We start from the raw sequence: 18,376 nt of genomic DNA, 5'->3' as shown, positions 1-18,376 counted from the left end.
ATGTAAGGGGGTCAAATGATTTCCTCAGGGAATGCACTGCTTGAATCAACAGAGCCAAAGGAATTTGAAGCCGGGCCTTTAGCCAAAATTCAGCTTTTAAATAATTCAATTATTCACTCGTGTTTGTTTCTTCTAAATACTGCTATTTACTACTTTGTGCTAAAAACAGAAAATTACTCACGGCAAACCATTGACTTAACACAGAGGATGGAGAGGGGTGGGTTGCTTATTAAGTTTACCTCTACGTGTGTTGGAGGTGGGCTGTATTTTTTTAACTCCAAAGGAGAAAGTGGAATAAGAAGGTAGTGGGTTTTGTTTTTTGGTAACTAGGAAGGTTCTGATTGGCTTCCCTGGTGGCTCAAGATGGTAAAGAATCTGCCTGCAATGCAGGAGACCTGAGTTCCATCCTTGGGTCAGGAAGATCCCCTGGAGAAGGGAATCACAACCCACTCCAGTATTCTTGCCTGGAGAACTCCTTGGGTAGAGGAGCCTGGCGGGCTACAGTCCATGGGATCTCAAAGAGTTGGACATGACTAAGGGACTAACACTTTCACTTTCTTTCAAAGTTCTGATTGTGGCTGAAGGGCTGTTTGGGATCAGTAGGGATTCTGGCATAAATACTTTGGTGTCTCTGGCTCTCAGTATGGAATGAAAAATCCAGTACAGAGTTCACATGTCCTGAGCCACCCCCAGCCTTTGGGCAAACTGGGAAAAGGCAGCCTTCTGGGCACATTCCTTGGCCTGCAGAAGGTACCTCGGAGCAGGGTTTAGGCCAGTGGAGAACTAGCCCTGGTCTTATCACAGTCACCTCTCACCTCCTTGTCCCAACTTCACATCACACTCAGGATTAAATCCAGACGGATGACAGGCCTACAAAGAAACAAATACATCATACATAAAGAGGCAAAATGACATGTGTCTTAGAGAAAACCAGGAAGACTCTCTTACTTCCAGATAAGGTGTGTTTTCCTAGACAATAGAGAGTCAGCAAGAGCCTTAAGTAAATTTTGATTCTATCAACATTCAAAGTTTAAGGAAATTTGGGACTTCCCAGGTGGTCCAGTGGTTAAGACTCCCTGCTCCCAAAGCAGGGGGCCCAGGTTCCACTCCTGGTCAGGGAACTAGATCCCACATGCCAGAACTAAGAATTTGCCTGCTACAATGAAGAGCATCTAAGACCTAGCACAGGCAAAATAAATAAGATATATTTTTCCTAATTTAAGGAAATTTAAAAGTCAGAGAAACAGGATGAGGGGAAATCTTCAGTATTTGAGACAAGGGATTCATATTCACAACTTAAGAAAAATCAGCAACAAATAAATGAACAGACAATCCCTCTGAGAAGAAATACAATTAGATGACCAAAATATGAAGGGAAGAAAAACTTGCCTCCCCAAAATATCTCTTTGGCATGCAGATTATTTGAAACTGGAGACAATAGCTCCGAAGACTCAGGAAGAACCTTTGACCTTCCCCTTAAACTGCCTAAAAAAATGCAGATAAAGGACATGTACCAGGAAGGCAGCCATTGCCTAGAAGCCTTAACTCACATGAGGCAGTGGACAGGAAGTCATGGCCCATTGTCTCTGCAGGGCCCAGCAAACCTTTGTTTCCCAAACAGCTGCTGGTCCATCTCCTAAGAACCTTCCCTTTGAAGCCCAAAACCACTGTCCCAACATTCTCTTTTGTCTTTAGCTGAAGGTGATATTTAAAGGTTTTGGCCATTTTGGTTCTTTTGGCTCTCCCCTATGTGTACATGTTATTACACTTTGTTTGACTTTCTGCTGTTAACCTGTTTCATCCTAATTTAATTTATTTTAGTTATTTTGGCCCTGCCATACAGGCATGTGGACTCTTAGTTCCCCACAGAGATGGAGTCCTCGCCCCTTCCAGTAGAAGCTCAGAGTGTTAACCACTGGACATCCAAGGCCGTTCGCACCTTTTTTTTTTTTTTTAATTCTTTGGCCAGCCAGAAGAGTGTAGAAGGGCAGAGAAAAATTTCTTCCTTCCCAACAAAAATAATCTTTGCAAAGCACTAAGATAATAAAAAGCCATTTATCAGATTAGCCAAAGCTTTAAAAAATGGATACTTCCCTGGTGGCTCAGATGGTAAAGAATCCACCTGCAATGCAGGAGACACGGGTTCAGTCCCTGGGTTGGGAAGATCCCCTGAAGGAGGGCATGGCAACCCACCCCAGTATTCTTGCCTGGAGAATCCTGTGGACAGAGAAGACTGGCGAGCTATATAGTCCATGGGATCACAAAGAGACAGGACTGAGCAACTAACACACAGTAAATGCTGACAAGTGAGGTGGATGTTTTCAAAGAAGGTGGAGGCACTGCAGCTGGGCACAGACCCCTGGAGAGCCACGGTACCCCCTCATAACCTCCTATGTGCCTACAATTTGGCATTTTCTCTTGCGTTTTCACATGGTACACAAGGCTGCTCATCACAGTCATGATTGTGACAGCAACATATTAGAAACGACCTAAGCATCTATCAAAATAGAATGGATACATGGGGTATTCCTAGGTATATCCCTGCATGGTTTATCCCTTTGGTGGAAAACCTTCCCACTTGAAATGAATTAACCAAGGGTGGGACTTTCCTAGTGGTCCAGTGGTTAAGACTCTGGATTTTAAGACTCAAATGCAGAGCAGGGAGGATTCAATCTGTGGTCGGGGAACTCAAAGCCTACATGCTGTATGGCACAGGTGAAAAAATAAAAGTAAACAAAATAAAAAGAATTAACCAAGTATTCGTGTATCAACATTTTCTTAGGTGAAATGAGTATGAGCGAGCTATGGGACAGTACCTCAGTACAATTCCATTGTGTAGAAAAAGCGCACAATGATTACATTCAAGATTGAAACACGCAAAACTGGGCTTCCCTGCCTCCCAGTGCAGGAAACGTAGGTTCGATCCCTGATCTGGGAAGATTGCACATGCTGCAGAGCAGCTAGGCCCATGCATCACAACTACTGAGCCTGAGCTCTAGAGCCTGGGAGCTTCAACTCCTGAAGCCCATGGGCCCTATAGCCCACACTCTGAGACAAGAGAAGTCACCGCAACAAGAAGCCTGTACACCCAGCTGAGAGTAGCCCCTGCTCACCACAGCTAGCGAAAAGCCCTCAGCGACGAAGACCTAGCACAGCCAAAAATTAATTAAATTTTTTAAAAAGAATGATACACACAAAACTGATCATTGTGGTTCCCTCTGAGGAGGTGGGGTTATAGGCAGTAGTCAAGGGGGATTAGTTTTAACTACGTCAACTGAAAAAAATGCACAACCTAAAAGTTGAGAATTATGTTTTATTCAGCGGACATACCAAGGACTTAAGCCCAGGAGATGGCCTCTCAGATAGCTCTGAAGGACTATTCCAAAGAGGTAAAGGAGGAGCCAGGATACACAGGAGTTTTTACAACAAAAAACAAGTAGCTGGAACATCAAAATATTACTGTTAATTAAAGAAAAAGGCATCTCTAGTTGATGAATTTAGCACTTTCCTATGGGAAAGAAGCAAGAGTCTGGGCTCCTGGAGATCATTTCTGGGTGTGCACCTTTCTGTCTACCTTCAGTTCAGTTCAGTTCAGTCGCTCGGTCGTGTCCGACTCTTTGCGACCCCATGAATCATAGCACGCCAGGCCTCCCTGTCCATCACCAACTCCCGGAGTTCACCCAAACTCATGTCCATCGAGTTGGTGATGCCATCCAGCCATCTCATTCTCTGTCGTCCCCGTCTCCTCCCACCCCTAATCACTCCCAGCATCAGAGTCTTTTCCAGTGAGTCAACTCGTCGCATGAGGTGGCCAAAGTATTGGAGTTTCAGCTTTAGCATCAGTCCTTCCAATGAACACCCAGGATCGATCTCCTTTAGAATGGACTGGTTGGATCTCCTTGCAGTCCAAGGGACTCTCAAGAGTCTGTCTACCTTAGTGTCCTGTTTTTCTCCACCCTGAATCCCCTCAAGGAGCACAGTCTGGGAGCTACAGTAGCTGAGGGCTTGGTGGCCGTGACAGCCTTTATTTACGGACATGACAGGTGACACTCTTCATCCACTGCTTCAGCAATCTTTGGGGATCAGGATCTTAGTTCTCTGAGCAGTCACGGAATCCCCAACCCCTGCCCTGGGAGCACAGAGTCTTAAGCACTGGGCCACCAGGAAAGTACAAATAACCCATGATTTCATGGAAATATATTCTTGTATTATGTCTGTAATTAGAATTATAATTTCACAAACATCAATGCAAACACTCTTGGGAGAGGGCTTACCTGGTAGCTCAGATGGTAAAGAAAGTGAAGTGAAGTCGCTCAGTCGTGTCCAACGCTTTGCGACCCCGTGGACTGTAGCCTACCAGGCTCCTCGGTCCATGGGATTTTCCAGGCAAGAATACTGGAGTGGGTTGCCATTTCCTTCTCCAGGATGGTTAAGAATCTGCCTGCAAATGCAGGAGACTCAGGTTTAATCATTGGGTTAGGACGATCCCCTGGAGAAAGAAATGGCAACCCACTCCAGTATTCATGCCTGGAGAATCCCAAGGACAGAGGAGCCTGGGGGACTACAGTCCACAGGGTCGCAGACAGTCAGACATGACTGAGCGACTAACACATAAAGGCAAAACAAAAAAAGGGCCAGATTCCAAGATGCTTCCCCAGACACTCCTCTACAAGTGAAGGCAAGCAGCCTTCATTACTTCTTTGTTTCCGTGGTGACAGTTCCTGGGGGCAAAAATCTTCTGAAAATTTGTAAGAAGCCAATTATCTTCCAGATTGCTTTAGGAAAACTCCAGCATGGGGTGTGCCCACTAGACCTGGGAGGCTCCGCCAGCTCATCGGAAACAGGCAGGAAAGGCAGTTGTGAGGGTCAGTGGTTGTTTGTGACCTGGAGGTGGGTCTAAGCCCACAGAGCTGATAATATTGTCAAGGCCCATCATATCCCAAGGCCAACTTGATGCACTTGGGGAATAGAAATTCCATGGCTGGGAGATAGGCACTTGACTTTTCCCACACCCTAGGATTCAAGTCTTCATCTGTCAGTTTTACATCCTTTCAAGAACCGCTGATAACATTCCTGAGTTAGTCCTGGAATTCCTGTATCAGAACTTGCTCTATAAGCACTTTCTTTTTTACGTGACCTTCAAAAGAATCTCTCTCCTCTTATCTAACTCTAAAAATAAAGAAAGCAAGATTAAGTCCCTCCTTTTCCCCTCCCTCCAGTCTGCCCTGCAAGCAGGGGTGTCAGACAACTTCTCTCCTGGTCCATCAGTTCATTGGGGAAAATTGTTGTCTAGTGGGCAGATCTCAAGCTTAGAGACTCTTGGGCAGACATGCAGAAGGAGGATTGGAGTCCAGGAACATGAGTCTTTTGTAGGTCCATCCACTGGGGATGAAACAGCCTCTTTGCAGGCAGGGAGGTGTATGAGTCTGTTTTAAGTGTCAGCTTTATCAGCTCTCTGCTTCCTGGTGGGTCATCATTCATATAAAAAGAGGACTGAACTAGGAAGAAAATGTGAGAGCATTTAGGGGCAGGCTCCAAGATGTTTTCATCTCATCATCCTATGTACTCATGCAAACCCCAGCCCTAGCACCAGGGGTTCAGGAATAAGTGGGTACGGAGGGATTCAGGACTCAGCTGACAAGGTCAGGCTAGGATTGGGAGGTAGGTCTTTCTGAGTCACAGCTGGGGTCCTCACCACCTTTCTTTTGACTTAAAAAAAAAAATAGTTGCAACCTAAAAGATAAGAGTTATGTTTTATTCGAAGGAAATTTTTAGGACTTAAGCCCAGGAGGCAGCATCTCAAGTAGCTTTGAGAGAATTGCTCCAGGGGAGGTGGGTGAGGGGGTCGTGAGGAGCCAGGTTATATACAAGTTTTGCAACAAAGGGCAGGTAGTCTGAACATCAAAAGTATTTTTGTGAATTAAAGAGAACCAGATATCGCAAGAAATTTAGCGCTTTTCTGTATGTGGGAAGATGCAGGAGTCTGGGCTCACTGAAATCATTCCTTTCATATGCATCTCATCTATCTGGGGCCAGTGTCCTGAGTGTTTTTGTTTTTTTTTTTCACATCCTGAGCTCCAACCAGTCCATCCTAAAGGTAATCAGTCCTGAATGTTTATTGGAAGGACTGATGCTGAAGCTGAAACTCCAGTACTTTGGCCACCTGATGCGAAAAACTGACTCACTGGAAAAGACCCTGATGCTGGGAAAGATTGAAGGCAGGAGAAGGGGACGACAGAGGATGAGATAGTTGGATGGCATCACTGACTCGATGGACATGAGTTTGAATAAACTCTGGGAGTTGGTGATGGACAGGGAGTCCTGGCGTGCTGCAGTCCATGCGGTCACAAAGAGTCGGACACAACTGAGTGACTGAACTGAACTGAGCTCCCTTGGGCTCACTGAAGGGAGTGGTTGCAATCTGATGGGTGTTAGATCTCAGGTACTTTTCCTCCTTCCTGAGTGCCCTGGAGGGTTGAAATCCCTGATGACTGTGACACCACTGTTTACTGATGTGATAGGAAGCACTTCATTTCTATGTCAGGTAGGGGCTGCAAAGCTGGTTGCCTCACACAATGTACCCACTGCTGCTGAAAGTATGGCCCCAATGGTGAGGGTACCCCGACAGGGACATGACCCACCCAGAATAATTACAGATTGGTCCACATCAGTGTAGACACCTGGGTCCGGCTGGAGCCGCACAGGTTCCACGGTTGTCCAGGTCGAGCCCGGGGCTTCCCGAATTCTCCTGCCCTTGGCCTGGCTGCAGGGTAGAGTGAAATATGTTTTGTTCTGGAGCCCAGGGCGGGGGCACTGGCTTTTTGAGCAGAATAAGGAAGGGAACGCAGAGACCCAGCCCCAGGTTTGTTTCCCCTGTGGCAGATGAAGAAGTGACTGGTCCTACCAGCAGCCATCTCCCTGCTCCGCACACCAGCCCAGAGGGGTATACAGAACACAGGCCATGCCCTGACTTTCTCTGGGCAGGCTCTCTGTGCCCTGACCATGTTGCTGCTTGTGGGGTTTTCTGGAGAGAACACAGCTACTGTGTTTTGAACAAGAGCTACTATCTCTCTGTGCCCTGAAACCTGAGGCCCATCTCTGGTGCCAATTCACTGAGTAACAGCCGTTTGGCTGTGTTGTCACCCCCTCGGGCGTCCACACACGTCCAGGGCAGCCAAACAGGGTTGCGGAAAGCCACACTGGCTTCCAGCTTGGCACATGCGTAGGCAGCCCCTTCCCCCCTGGAGGAGTTCTAACAGAGACCTGGGTGTGCTGGGCTGTCAGGTTGTGTGAGTGGATTTGGAGAAACTTTGATGAAGCAGCTACACTGAACCTGACTGCTGTTGGCTTTAACACAGTCGAAAAGGCTAAAACTTGCTCCCCTTTCAGTAGGTGGTGAGTTATCCCTGTTTGCCCTCAAAGAATGAAATCTGGAAGAACATGAGAGCATAAGGGGTGAGGTCAAACATCTGCTGGAATTAAAACCAATCAAACACACCTGTATCTGGGAACAGTGGTGGGGAGCAGCTTACATCCCATCAGGGACCTCTGGGCTGACCTCAGGGAGCAGCAGACATTTTAGGATGGCTCTTGTTGCTGGAGCCCTGACTCTGGAACCCTAGCCTCTGGTCCATCCATCAAGTAAATCTGTGCCATCCAATGGATGAGTTGGGGTCAAAATGGGTGGAGAGGGGAAATGGAGGGGGTAAAAATGCCCTCAATCCAGCCAGAGCGTCCCAGAGTCATCCAGCCAGGGCAATCTCTGTGGTCATCCACCTTCATGTCTTGGGGTCCTGGCCCTTCCCTTCTGCTTTACAGATAAGGGGTGTCACCTGTGGTTTGCCATCTGGGTGCTGCTGAGTGGCAACTGTAAGGTCGAGATGGCCCAATAATGTTAAATAAAAGAACCCAGACACCAAATAGATAATGTAACAGGCTTTACTGACTAGGCGCCCCCAGGCAGGACCCCAAGACCTAACAGAGTGAGGTTGGAGAGGTCCGCGATCGAACAAAGGCAGAGAGTGACTTATATAGCCTCTCACTAAGGAGCAGCGTAATTCCTCCCAAAAAAGGTGAGGTCTGGAGTGGCGGTCTCTTATAGGTCAGCTAGTCGAGGTGGCGAGACCGGGTTGGTCGCTCTGGAGGTTAGGAGGGAGGGTTGATTTCGGTCGAGAGCTGTTGCGTCAGAGACTCTTCAGCGGTTTGTCGGGACTTTTTCCCGCCGGTGGGAAATGAAGAGGAGAAGAAGAAGAAGCCAAGATGGCCACCAGGGTCCGGCCTTACAGCAACCACAGTTTGTAGTGTGTGTTCAGGACAAAGAAAGCTGGCTGGAGGGGTCAGCTGCTTCTCTCGGGGGAAGCCATTCAGTTCATGATGATGGCTGTGAAGGGGACTGAGGGCAGAAAGGATGAACGTGCTGGGGTGGGAATCTCCTTTGAGATTTACTGGAGGTCTAGGTTGGGCCTCCCCAGGGCAGGTCTGCTTGCTCCCTCATGGGCCATGTGTGACCTTCCTGGCCTAGAAAGGGGAGGGGAGACCCCTGCACAGACACTCAGACACCCCCAGCTCACCCTACTCACTCCCACCTTTTTCAGTCAGTTCAGTTCAGTCGCTCAGTTGTGTCCGACTCTTTGCAACCCCATGAATCACAGCACTCCAGGCCTCCCTGTCCATCACCAACTCCCGGAGTTCACTCAAACTCATGTCCATACAGTCGGTGATGCCATCCAGCCATCTCATTCTCTGTCATCCCCTTCTCCTCCCGCCCCCAATCCTTCCCAGCATCAGTCTTTTCCAGTGAGTCAGCTCGGTGCATGAGCTGACCAAAGTATTGGAGCTTCAGCTTTAACATCAGTCCTTCCAATGAACACCCAGGTCACGCAGACGCGAGAGACGCTGCACCTTTTTAGTCCTTCCTTTTTCCATTTTCCTACATATTCACCCTTTTTCTTATATACCTGATAAGTTTGATGACAAAGTCAATTAAACATACAGAAAATCACATGATATTACACGCATCACTAGCTCCATCCAGTATCATCATTTTGCCACTTTAAGAAATGAAGTGCTGCAGGTGGCTGAGATGCTCTGTCTGTGCGTACCTCCATCCACCTGTGCGTACCTCCACCGGCCTGTGCACACCTCTGTCCACCTGTGCACACCTCCATCCACTTCTCTTCCTGAGAACTAGGGTGATTAACCCTATCCTGCATCTTGGAGTCATCTATTTTCATGTATGTAATCACAAACAATCAACAGTACAATTTTGCTTAGTTTTAAACTTCATACACTGAGTGTAATCTGTTTCACTTTTCTTTTTTTGCTTTTATGAAAACTTGTTTGAGCTTTTGCCTATGTGTTGATGTATGTAATCTGGTTCTTGTCTTTCTTTTTTTTTTTTTCGGCTATGCTGGGCAGGCTTATGGGGTTTTATTTCTCTAATCCAAGATTGAACCTATGCTCTTTGCGGTGGAAATGCAGAGTCTTAACCACTAGACCACCAGGGAGGTCCTCGTTCATTCATTTTGACTGCTGTGAAGTATTCTGTACCTCCATTTATCCAATGTCTCCAGTCGGTGGACATTTAGGTGCTTATAATCTGGTTTTCTTACAAACAGCAGTGCGGCCAACATTCTCATCTCACTGGGGGGCATGGGCTTCTCTCGAGCGTGCACACAGGAGTCTGTCTCTATAGGGTGCCACACACCGCTTTCTAGCATGCTCGCCAAACATGCCTCCAGCAACATGTGAGTGGTCCTGTTTTCCCACGTCCTCAAGGATTTGACACTGTCAGACTCTCAATTTTTACCTCTGGAATGTGTCTCAAAGGAAATCCCCTTATCTCCTCTTCTAAGGCCCCAGTGCTTCCAGAAGCTCCACCTACAGCCTGTACCCCAGTCACACACAAAGGGGATGGGATGGACTTGGCCGGCCCGCCGGCCCCTGACCTCTAAGTGCTGAGAGTGCCCACAGCTGTTTGCTGGGGCCCCTTCTCCATCCCCATAGGTAGTAGTCTCTCCTTGTCACAGTGACCTGTTCCAGTGACTTCCAAATGTATAAGTTGTTCCACTCTTAGTATTAGAAGTCACTTAATACATTTAATTGATGACCAACACGCAACTCAGTTAAAACTTAACCTGTGCAGTGTCCAGCTGGGTTTCTTCCTCAAATCTGATCCTTCCCCATTTTTTCTCAGTGAAAGGCACATCTATCTAATTGCTCAAGCCAACAACTTAGGAGTGGCCTTGAGACTTCTCTCCCCCCACACCCACATTCAATCCTTCTGTCAGTTTCCATGTCCAGTGATTCCTGGATTTCCCCCCTTCTCTCTGATACCACTCTGGTCCACACCACTGTCGTCTCTTGCCTGGACCATTGCAGTTGCCTCCTAACTACTTTGGCTGCTTCTCCTTACAAACCACATGGAGCCGGCAGCCAAGGGGATCTTTTTAGAACATAAAACAAGTCAAATGGCCATTCCCCTACTGAAGCCCTCCAATGGTTCTCAGTTGAAAGCTCAAATCCAAGGGTACTGTAATCTAGAGGGTGGACAAGGTCTGGTGGCAGGCAGACCAGTTTTCCACAAACCTCCCTCACCTCTGGGACTCTCTGTGTGGAGGGCTCCTCCCCTGATCTTTTCTTGGCTCCCCTGTCATTCAGGGCTTCATCACTTCCTCAAAGACCTGTCCTGACCACCCACCATAGCTAGGGTGACCCTTTAGCTGCCGCCTACAGCATCACTCAGTTCTCTTTTCATTCTGTAACTTCTCGATGCTCAGTGCTGTGGTCTGTGTCCCAAATAGAGTATCATCTCCATGAGAAGTGTCACTTAGCATGAAGTGAGTAGCCATAAAATTCTGAATGGATGAATAGATGAGGGTCAACATTTTGGTACAGTTGGGGGCGGGAGGAGAAGGGGACGACCGAGAATGAGATGGCTCGATGGCATCACCGACTCTGTGGACGTGGGTTTGAGTGTACTCCGGGAGTTGGTGATGGACAGGGAGGCCTGGCATGCTGTGATTCATGGGGTCGCGGAGAGTCGGACACAACTGAGCGACTGAACTGAACTGAACTGATAGACTCAAAATGAGATTTCTTCCAGAGTCTGGGTGGGATAAAAGCTGCTTGAGGCAAGATGACAACATCTTTAAGCTAGAACAATTCTCAAGCATTTTATCCCCGGGACCCCTTTACACTGTGAAAAATTATGGAGGGCTTGATGTGTGGGTTACACCTACAGATGTCTGCTATGTTAGGAAAGAAATAGTTTAAATGTTTATTTTAAGATATTAATTGGTTTCTTGTTGACATAAGTAACATTTATATGAAAACATCTGTTAATTTAGCCGCTAAGTTGTGTCCAACTCTTTTGTGACCCTATGGACTGTAGTCTGCCAGGCTCATCTGTCCGTGGGACTTCCCAGGCAAGAATACTGGAGTGGGTTGCAATTTCCTTTTCCAAGAGATCTTCCCAATTCAAAGACTGAACCTGTGTCTCTTGCAGTGCAGGTGGAGTCTTTACCACCAGCCACCTGGGAAGCCCCATATAAAAAGATTACTATATATTTTTTTTTAAATGAGTGAGCAGTGACACTTTGAGTAGCTGTTCCACAGATCCTGGTTAGCATCATGAAGATTCTTTTGAATGAGTGGACGTGAGGAGGAAGCGGGGCTCAAGAATTCAGACCAAACTTCAGGGTCAAATGTAGCTTCTTCCCAAGCATGTAGGCAAGGCATGTAAGACCACAGAAGTCTTCTCCAAGAAGAAGACACGTTTCCCCGTCTCTTCCCCTGTGACTCCCTGACTACCTGCTCACCCGCTCCTACCCGCTCTCTTCCCTTTCCCCTAACAAGTCATTGGAAGTTGATTTGCCAACTGTATGTATCTTTGAAATAGACATCTTTCTGTAACCAGAATAAGGATGGTATAAAGTTTAATCCAGGGCATCCATTTTGACTGTTCACTTTGACAATATGAATATTGAAGCCTGGTTTTGCCAAGATTTGTTTATTCCTCTTTGTAGTTCATGTTGAGAAAGCAAACTGGGTGTCATATTTTTTGTTTTATTTATGTCATATTTTAGGGCGATACCGAAACCCAAGTTCTTCCTCTTTCTCAGAAGCTGCTCCCTCCCTATTTCCCCCCTTCTCTGGGTAAAGGAAATTCACAAAGCCAGGATTTTTTTTTAAAAAAAGAAAAGAAAAGTGGTCATCTCTGTGCTCCTATTGAAGTGGCTGAAGCTGCCCAGCTCTGGGCACGCCTCTTCCACTTCCTGACGTCATACTATTTTTGTCTTTGAATAGCTCATTGACACAATTGCCTCGGAAATCGGCGAACTGAAACAGGAGATGGTGCAGACAGATGTCAGCCTGGAAAATGGCCTGGGACCCACCGAAGCCCACAGGTGACCGAGGCGATTAGGCATCCGGGACGTGATGGGGGCGACGTGACCCTGGTAGCCACGGGGATAGCTGTTCCGGTCGCCTGGCAGGTTTGGAAACTGGGGGTGTGGTGGCCACTCCAGAAGAATCTTCTGTAGGAGGTGGGAGTGGCCTAGGAACCAGTTGTCTGGGTTCACGTTAATCCCTCCGAAGGCACTTGAACTTTCCACCTTCTCCATTCCTCTTGGCATCAGAACCCGGAAACCTAAAGTTCTGTCTGCCACCTCCACCTTCTCACAGTGATGGAAACAGTAACGCAGCAGGAGCCTCCGTGTGCAAAACAGAATTCAGTGTAGCCCGTGTCTGTCTCCAGAAGGTTTAAAGGGAGCACTAAAGAGGATGGACTCGTTTTGCATTCTCAGGTCAGAAAAAACCCCAGCACCTTCCATGGCCCTTAGCCTGAAATGTGACCCAGCATATTGGAAATTGGATCTGGTTGTAAGCAATGAAGAAAGGCACTGGTTACCTATGTTATGTTGTGTTCATAACGCACAGGTCTAAGTAGGTAGTTAAGGACTGGCATTTTCTGCAGAATGAGGATACAGAGGTTGGGAGCAGGCAGGCTGGAGGAGAGTCCCCAAACCTCTTCCAGTTCTTGGAAGCTCTAGTTCTTTGCAAGGACAGGAGGGCATAGTCAGTAGAAAATGCCTTGGACACTTGGTGCCTCAGAGGCCAGATTCATTAGCAGCTTCCCCTTTTTCTCAGGAAGTGGGGTTGAGGCTCCCTGGTACAGTGCGAGGGTGAGATTTTTGGAGTTGGTTTTGCTTGAGCTGGGCAGGAGGAGTCCTGAGCTGGGCAGGAGGAGTCCTGCAGAGGCAGGCAAACCAGGTGAATCTGGTTGTCAGGGCAAGTTTCAAACCAGCCTGACTTGTTCCTGCTGTAGAAGAGGGAGAACTGGCCAACCCAGGGAGGCACCCTGCCACCCTGCAGCTGAGAGTCTGTGCGTCCACACCCTGAGTCTCTGGAGGAATGTATCCCCCGCTTAGCTGTGCAAATACTCTGTGCTGTTTCCTCTCCTTTTGTAGAAAAATGCTGGGGGTAGATCAGATGGTCCTCCACTTGGCATTCTGGGACTTCCCCTTGACTTTGGTATGAACAATTTTGATGGGTTCATTTTCCTCCCCCAGAAACTAGACAAATGCACAGTGATTTTTAATCAGAGATTTTCTGCCCCGTATTCAGTGTAGTTCTAGACTCCATGGAACTTTTAGCCAGGTTTTCTCTCTTCACCTTGAACATCTCCTTTAAGGTTTTTAAATTTAAGAATGACTATAAACATTCCATGAAAACTTTTTTTTTCATGTTAGTGTCAGTTGTCAGTTATTCGTGAATGCTACACTGGTTAATACTGAATTTATGAATTTTAAAGGCTTTTTTAAAATGGGAAACAGGAAAATTGAGATTATTTTTTTTATTTGTTTTTTAATTGAAGGATAATTGTTTTACAATGTTGTGTTGGTTGCTACCAAACATCAACATGAATCAGCCACAGGTTTACCCATGTCCCCTCCCACTTAAATAGCCGTGGCACCTCCCTCTAGGTTGTTACAGAGCCCTGGTTTGAGTTCCCTGAGTCCTACAGCAAATTCCCCTTGGGTATCTATTTTATATATGGTAATGTCTGTTTCCAAGATTATCTTTAACAATGTGTACGGTGTTTACCACATGTGGACCACTGTTGAAAGTACATTACAGCTGCCAGCTCATTGAATCTCCTAATGACCCTTGAAGGAAACTATTGTGACCCTAGTTCTGCTGATTTGGGACCCATGTGACATGGAAAAAAGCCCACCTGAGAAGCCTCTGGATTCTGTGCTGGGATCTCTCACTGACTGTTTGGAGCATGAAACAGGGACTTAGTTTTAATCCCTCCATTTTGCCCAGTGGAGAAGTCAGGAGAGGCAAATGATGGAGAGGTACTGCGAGGAGGACTCTGAGCTATTTGCAAATGAGGGCAGAGCAGAACTGTGGTTACAGGGAGACAGTGGGTCAGCCTGGCACAGAGTGCCCTGAAGGGTAGACGACTGGGAAGCAGTGGGATTGAGGGGAGCAAAACCCAGTCAGATGAGAGCCTTGTAGAGAGAAGACACACCCCAACCTCATCCCACCCTCACCCCCTACCCCCACCCCAGGACCTGGGCAGGGCACCTTCTGGTGGCTGCAGGAAGGCATCCCAGTCACCTTCCCATGGTAAGGGTACCTGGGCACTGTGGGCTAACCTCACCTGCCCCAGGCAGTAACCAGGAAGTGTCTGGGTGGATGCGAGGTGAAGTACCCGCTGACTCCCCAGGTTAGGATGTGGTTCCCTGCCTGCAGTCGCTCCTCTGTGGTTAATATTGAGATGAGCTGGAGGTCTTTAGCCTTTTCGGATGTCATGGAGCCCCTCCTCTGGATAATACTTTAAATGCATAAAATAAAATATGTCGCGCTGGGAACAATTGAGGTACGAGGATCAGAATTGTTAACATGTGATTTCATAGTGTAGGTGCTCCTTTACTGACACATTAAAGGCCAGGTCAGGCTGTGGGTTGAGGCGCCGTGCTCATCTGAAAGCGGAGAGGAGCACAGGACTGCACTGACACCGAGAACGCCTGGGACTGCTGGTGGTGACAGGGTCTCAGGGGCTGAGAGCACTACTGAGATGTGTTGCCTGCATTCAAACTGGGAGGGAGTTAATTTCAGAAGGAAGCAGGTTAGTGGAAGTAAAGATGTCCCTTTTTATATCCATGGTTGGCTCCCACCTTCTGTCCCCTGCAGGGACACTCGTGGGCTTCGGGGACACCAGGCTCCCTGGTCTCCTCTCACCTCGCCTGCCACTGGCTGCTTCCTCCTCATCCCCTGCCCACCTGACCCTGGGGCCCCCAGCGGCCTCTGCACCATCCCCTTTCCCTTCTGAATAGGAGCCTCAGTGTCCATATCAGTAAAATGGGGACAATAATGGAGCTTTACGTCTGAGTTGTTAGGAAGACTGAGTTAATAGCTGTGAAGCACTTGGCCCAGTGTCAGCACGTGGTAAGCACAGTATCTTGTTTACAGAGACATCTCTAAAGCAACTTCCTGTGTGATCCCATCCAGGCTTGTGCCTTGTGATCCAACTATAGGTTAAATAGAATCTTTTTGGTTCCACTTCCTCTTACCTCTCTCCATCTCATCCATCCATTGTTACAAGCTTTCCCACCTTCAGAACATTCCCAGTTTGTATCCATCCCTAGGCTGGTCCTCTGTTGGAGCCACATGTTTGCATCCAGCTGTTCACAGCCTGACCCTTGGCATTTCAAACTTACAAAGACCAGGACTGAGCCCTTGGTTTCCCTTCACAAACATGCTTCCTCCCTGGTCGTCCCCATCCCAGGAAACCTACCTCACATCAGCCCTGACACCTGTTATCTCAAAACCGCCTTCCCCTCTATCTCCTGGCAGTAAGATAGATCCAGGGTGGGACCACTCCTCAACCCCACTGCAGTAGACCCTGCCTGCTGCCCCTGCTTTATCTTCACCGATTTACCACCTCTGCACTGTTCTTTGTTTTAAATTTTTGGCACAGCTCCCATGGCACGTGGGACTTTAGTTCCTAGAAAGTGAAAGTGAAGTCGCTCAGTCGTGTCCAACTCTTTGGGACCCTATGAACTGTAGCCTACCAGGCTTCTCTGTCCATGGGATTTTCCAGGCAAGAGTACCGGAGTGGGTTGCCTTTTCCTTCTCCAGGGGATCTTCCCGACCCAGGGATCGAACCCAGGTCTCCCTCATTGCAGGCAGACACTTTACCCTCTGAGCCACCAGGGAAGCCCTTAGTTCCTAGACCAGGGATCAAATCCATACTCCCTGCATTGGAAGGTGGAGTCTTAAACACTGGACCACCAGGGAAGTCCGTCTGAACTCTTACCTAAGTCAGAGGATGATCTGACTTTGTTCATCTGAATCCAAGTCATGTCCCTCGTGTTCAAAGTCCTTTAATAGTTTTCCATTTAAAAACAAAATCTTCACCTTGGCCCTCAGTCCTACGGGGATCCAACCCCCCCATCCGCCCCCCAAATCTCTTCTGACAGTGTCCCCTACTCCGTCTGTCTTCTCCAGCCCCTGGGCTCCTGGCCAAGCAAGCTCCCATCTCCCAGACTTTATCCTACCATTCCTTCTGCCTGGAGTGGCCTTCCTGCAGGAAGCAGTCACCCATGGACCCTACTTTCTCCTGTCCCCTCAGCTAACTGTTATTATTATTTTTTTAATATTAATCTATTTCTTTGGCTGCATTGGGTCTTCATTGCAGCGGTATATGGGATCTTCATTACATCTTGCAGGGACCTTCATTTGAGGCTCATGGACTCTCTAGTTGTGTGGGGGCTCTTAGTTCCCCAACACAGGGACTGAACCTGTGTCCTCTGCGTTGCAAAGCAGATTCTTATCCCCTGGACCACCAGGGAAGTCTCTGGCTTTATTCGAATTTGTAGAACTTGTACAGACCTGACATGGACTCACTGGCTTATGTGTATATCTTCTGCCCCCGGCACTAAAAAGTACTCTGTGTGAGAACAGGGACTTGGTCTGTGCCCAGTGCTGTTTTTTTTTTCAATATGTGGGATGGTGTCTGGCAGATAGCATATACTTAGTAAATATTCAATGAATGGACAAATGACAGTCACCAGCCCCTTTGCGATTCTGAACATATTCAAACTTCAGAAGTCTCTTGGAGGAGCAAGATGCCAGGCTCTTAAAGCAATTAGGGGACCTTAGTTCAGTTCAGTTCAATCGCTCAGTTGTGTCCAACTCTTCACGACCCCATGGACTGCAGCATGCCAGGCTTCCCTGTCCTTCACCAACTCCCAGAGCTTGCTCAAACTCATGTCCATCGAGTCAGTGATGCTATCCAATCATCTCATCCTCTGCCGTCCCCTTCTCCTCCTGCCTTCAATCTTTCCCAGCATCAGGGTCTTTTCCAATGAGTCAGCTCTTTGCATCAGGTCGCCAAAGTATTGGAATTTCAGCTTCAGCGTCAGTCCTTCCAATGAATATTCAGGGCTGATTTCCTTTAGAATTGACCGGTTGGATCTCCTTGCTGTCCAAGGGACTCTGAAGAGTCTTCTCTAACACCACAGTTCAAAAGCATCAATTCTTTGGCACTCAGCTTTCTTTATGGTCCAATTCTCACACCCATACATGACTACTGGAAAAATCATAGCTTTGACTATATGGACATTTGTTGGTGAAGTAATGTCTCTACTTTTTAATATGCTGTCTAGTTTGGTCATAGCTTTTCTTCCAAGGAGCAAGTGTCTTTTAATTTCATGGCTGCAGTCATCATCTGCAGTGATTTTCGAGCCCAAGGAAATAAAAGTCTGATGTGTAAAGAAATAAAATGTTGAAGATATGGGATAGGCCTTAAGCTTCCTCCAGAGCAGGGGAGGGCCCCCCAGTGTACTCCCTTCCAATCTCCGTACCCCAGGGGTAAACACTTTCCTGGCTTCTGTTGCCATCAGTCAGGTTTGCCTGTTTGGGGACTTGATACAACTGGAATCATACAGTGTGTATTCCATTCTGTGAATGCAGCACAAGTTGTATTCTCCTGTTGATGGATATTTGCATTGTTTCCACTGTGGGGCTATTTTGAATAACACTGCTGTGAACATTCTTGTGGTGTCTTTTGAGGGAACACATGTGACAAGCTTCATTTAGGGACATAGGAATGAACTGATGGGTTATAGGATGCTTATATAGTCAACATTAGTAAATGGTGCCGACAGTTTTCCAAAGTCATGCCAGTTTGCACTTCCACCCACAGTGTGGAAGAGCTCTGAATGCTCTGTTCTTATCTACACTTGCTGTCATCTACTTTTTTTTTAATGTTGACTTATTTATTTGGCTGTGCAGGATCTTTAGTTGTGGCACGCACACTCTTAGTTGCAGTGAGTGAAAGTGAAGTCGCTCAGTCGTGTCCGAC

General features: G+C 47.4%; 1 protein-coding gene across 11 annotated transcripts in view; it reads left to right on the top strand.

Annotated features, from left to right (window-relative positions):
• Nucleotides 1–18,376, top strand: part of RIN2 (Ras and Rab interactor 2) — a 208,786-nt gene that overhangs the window by 130,913 nt on the left and 59,497 nt on the right. For 9 of the 11 annotated variants that reach the window (XM_088844028.1, XM_055430532.2, XM_055430541.2 and 6 more), the window contains one exon: nt 12,307–12,407. In XM_088844028.1, the coding sequence (XP_088700154.1) occupies nt 12,307–12,407 (101 nt within the window). The other 2 variants (XM_088844029.1, XM_055430588.2) reach the window with 2 other exon arrangements.

Source organism: Moschus berezovskii, chromosome 15 (assembly GCF_049115385.1).
Source record: "Moschus berezovskii isolate FMDL1 chromosome 15, NW_MosBer_1.0, whole genome shotgun sequence".
Taxonomy (NCBI): Eukaryota; Metazoa; Chordata; class Mammalia; order Artiodactyla; family Moschidae; genus Moschus; species Moschus berezovskii.
This window is presented reverse-complemented; position numbering and strand designations above follow the sequence as displayed.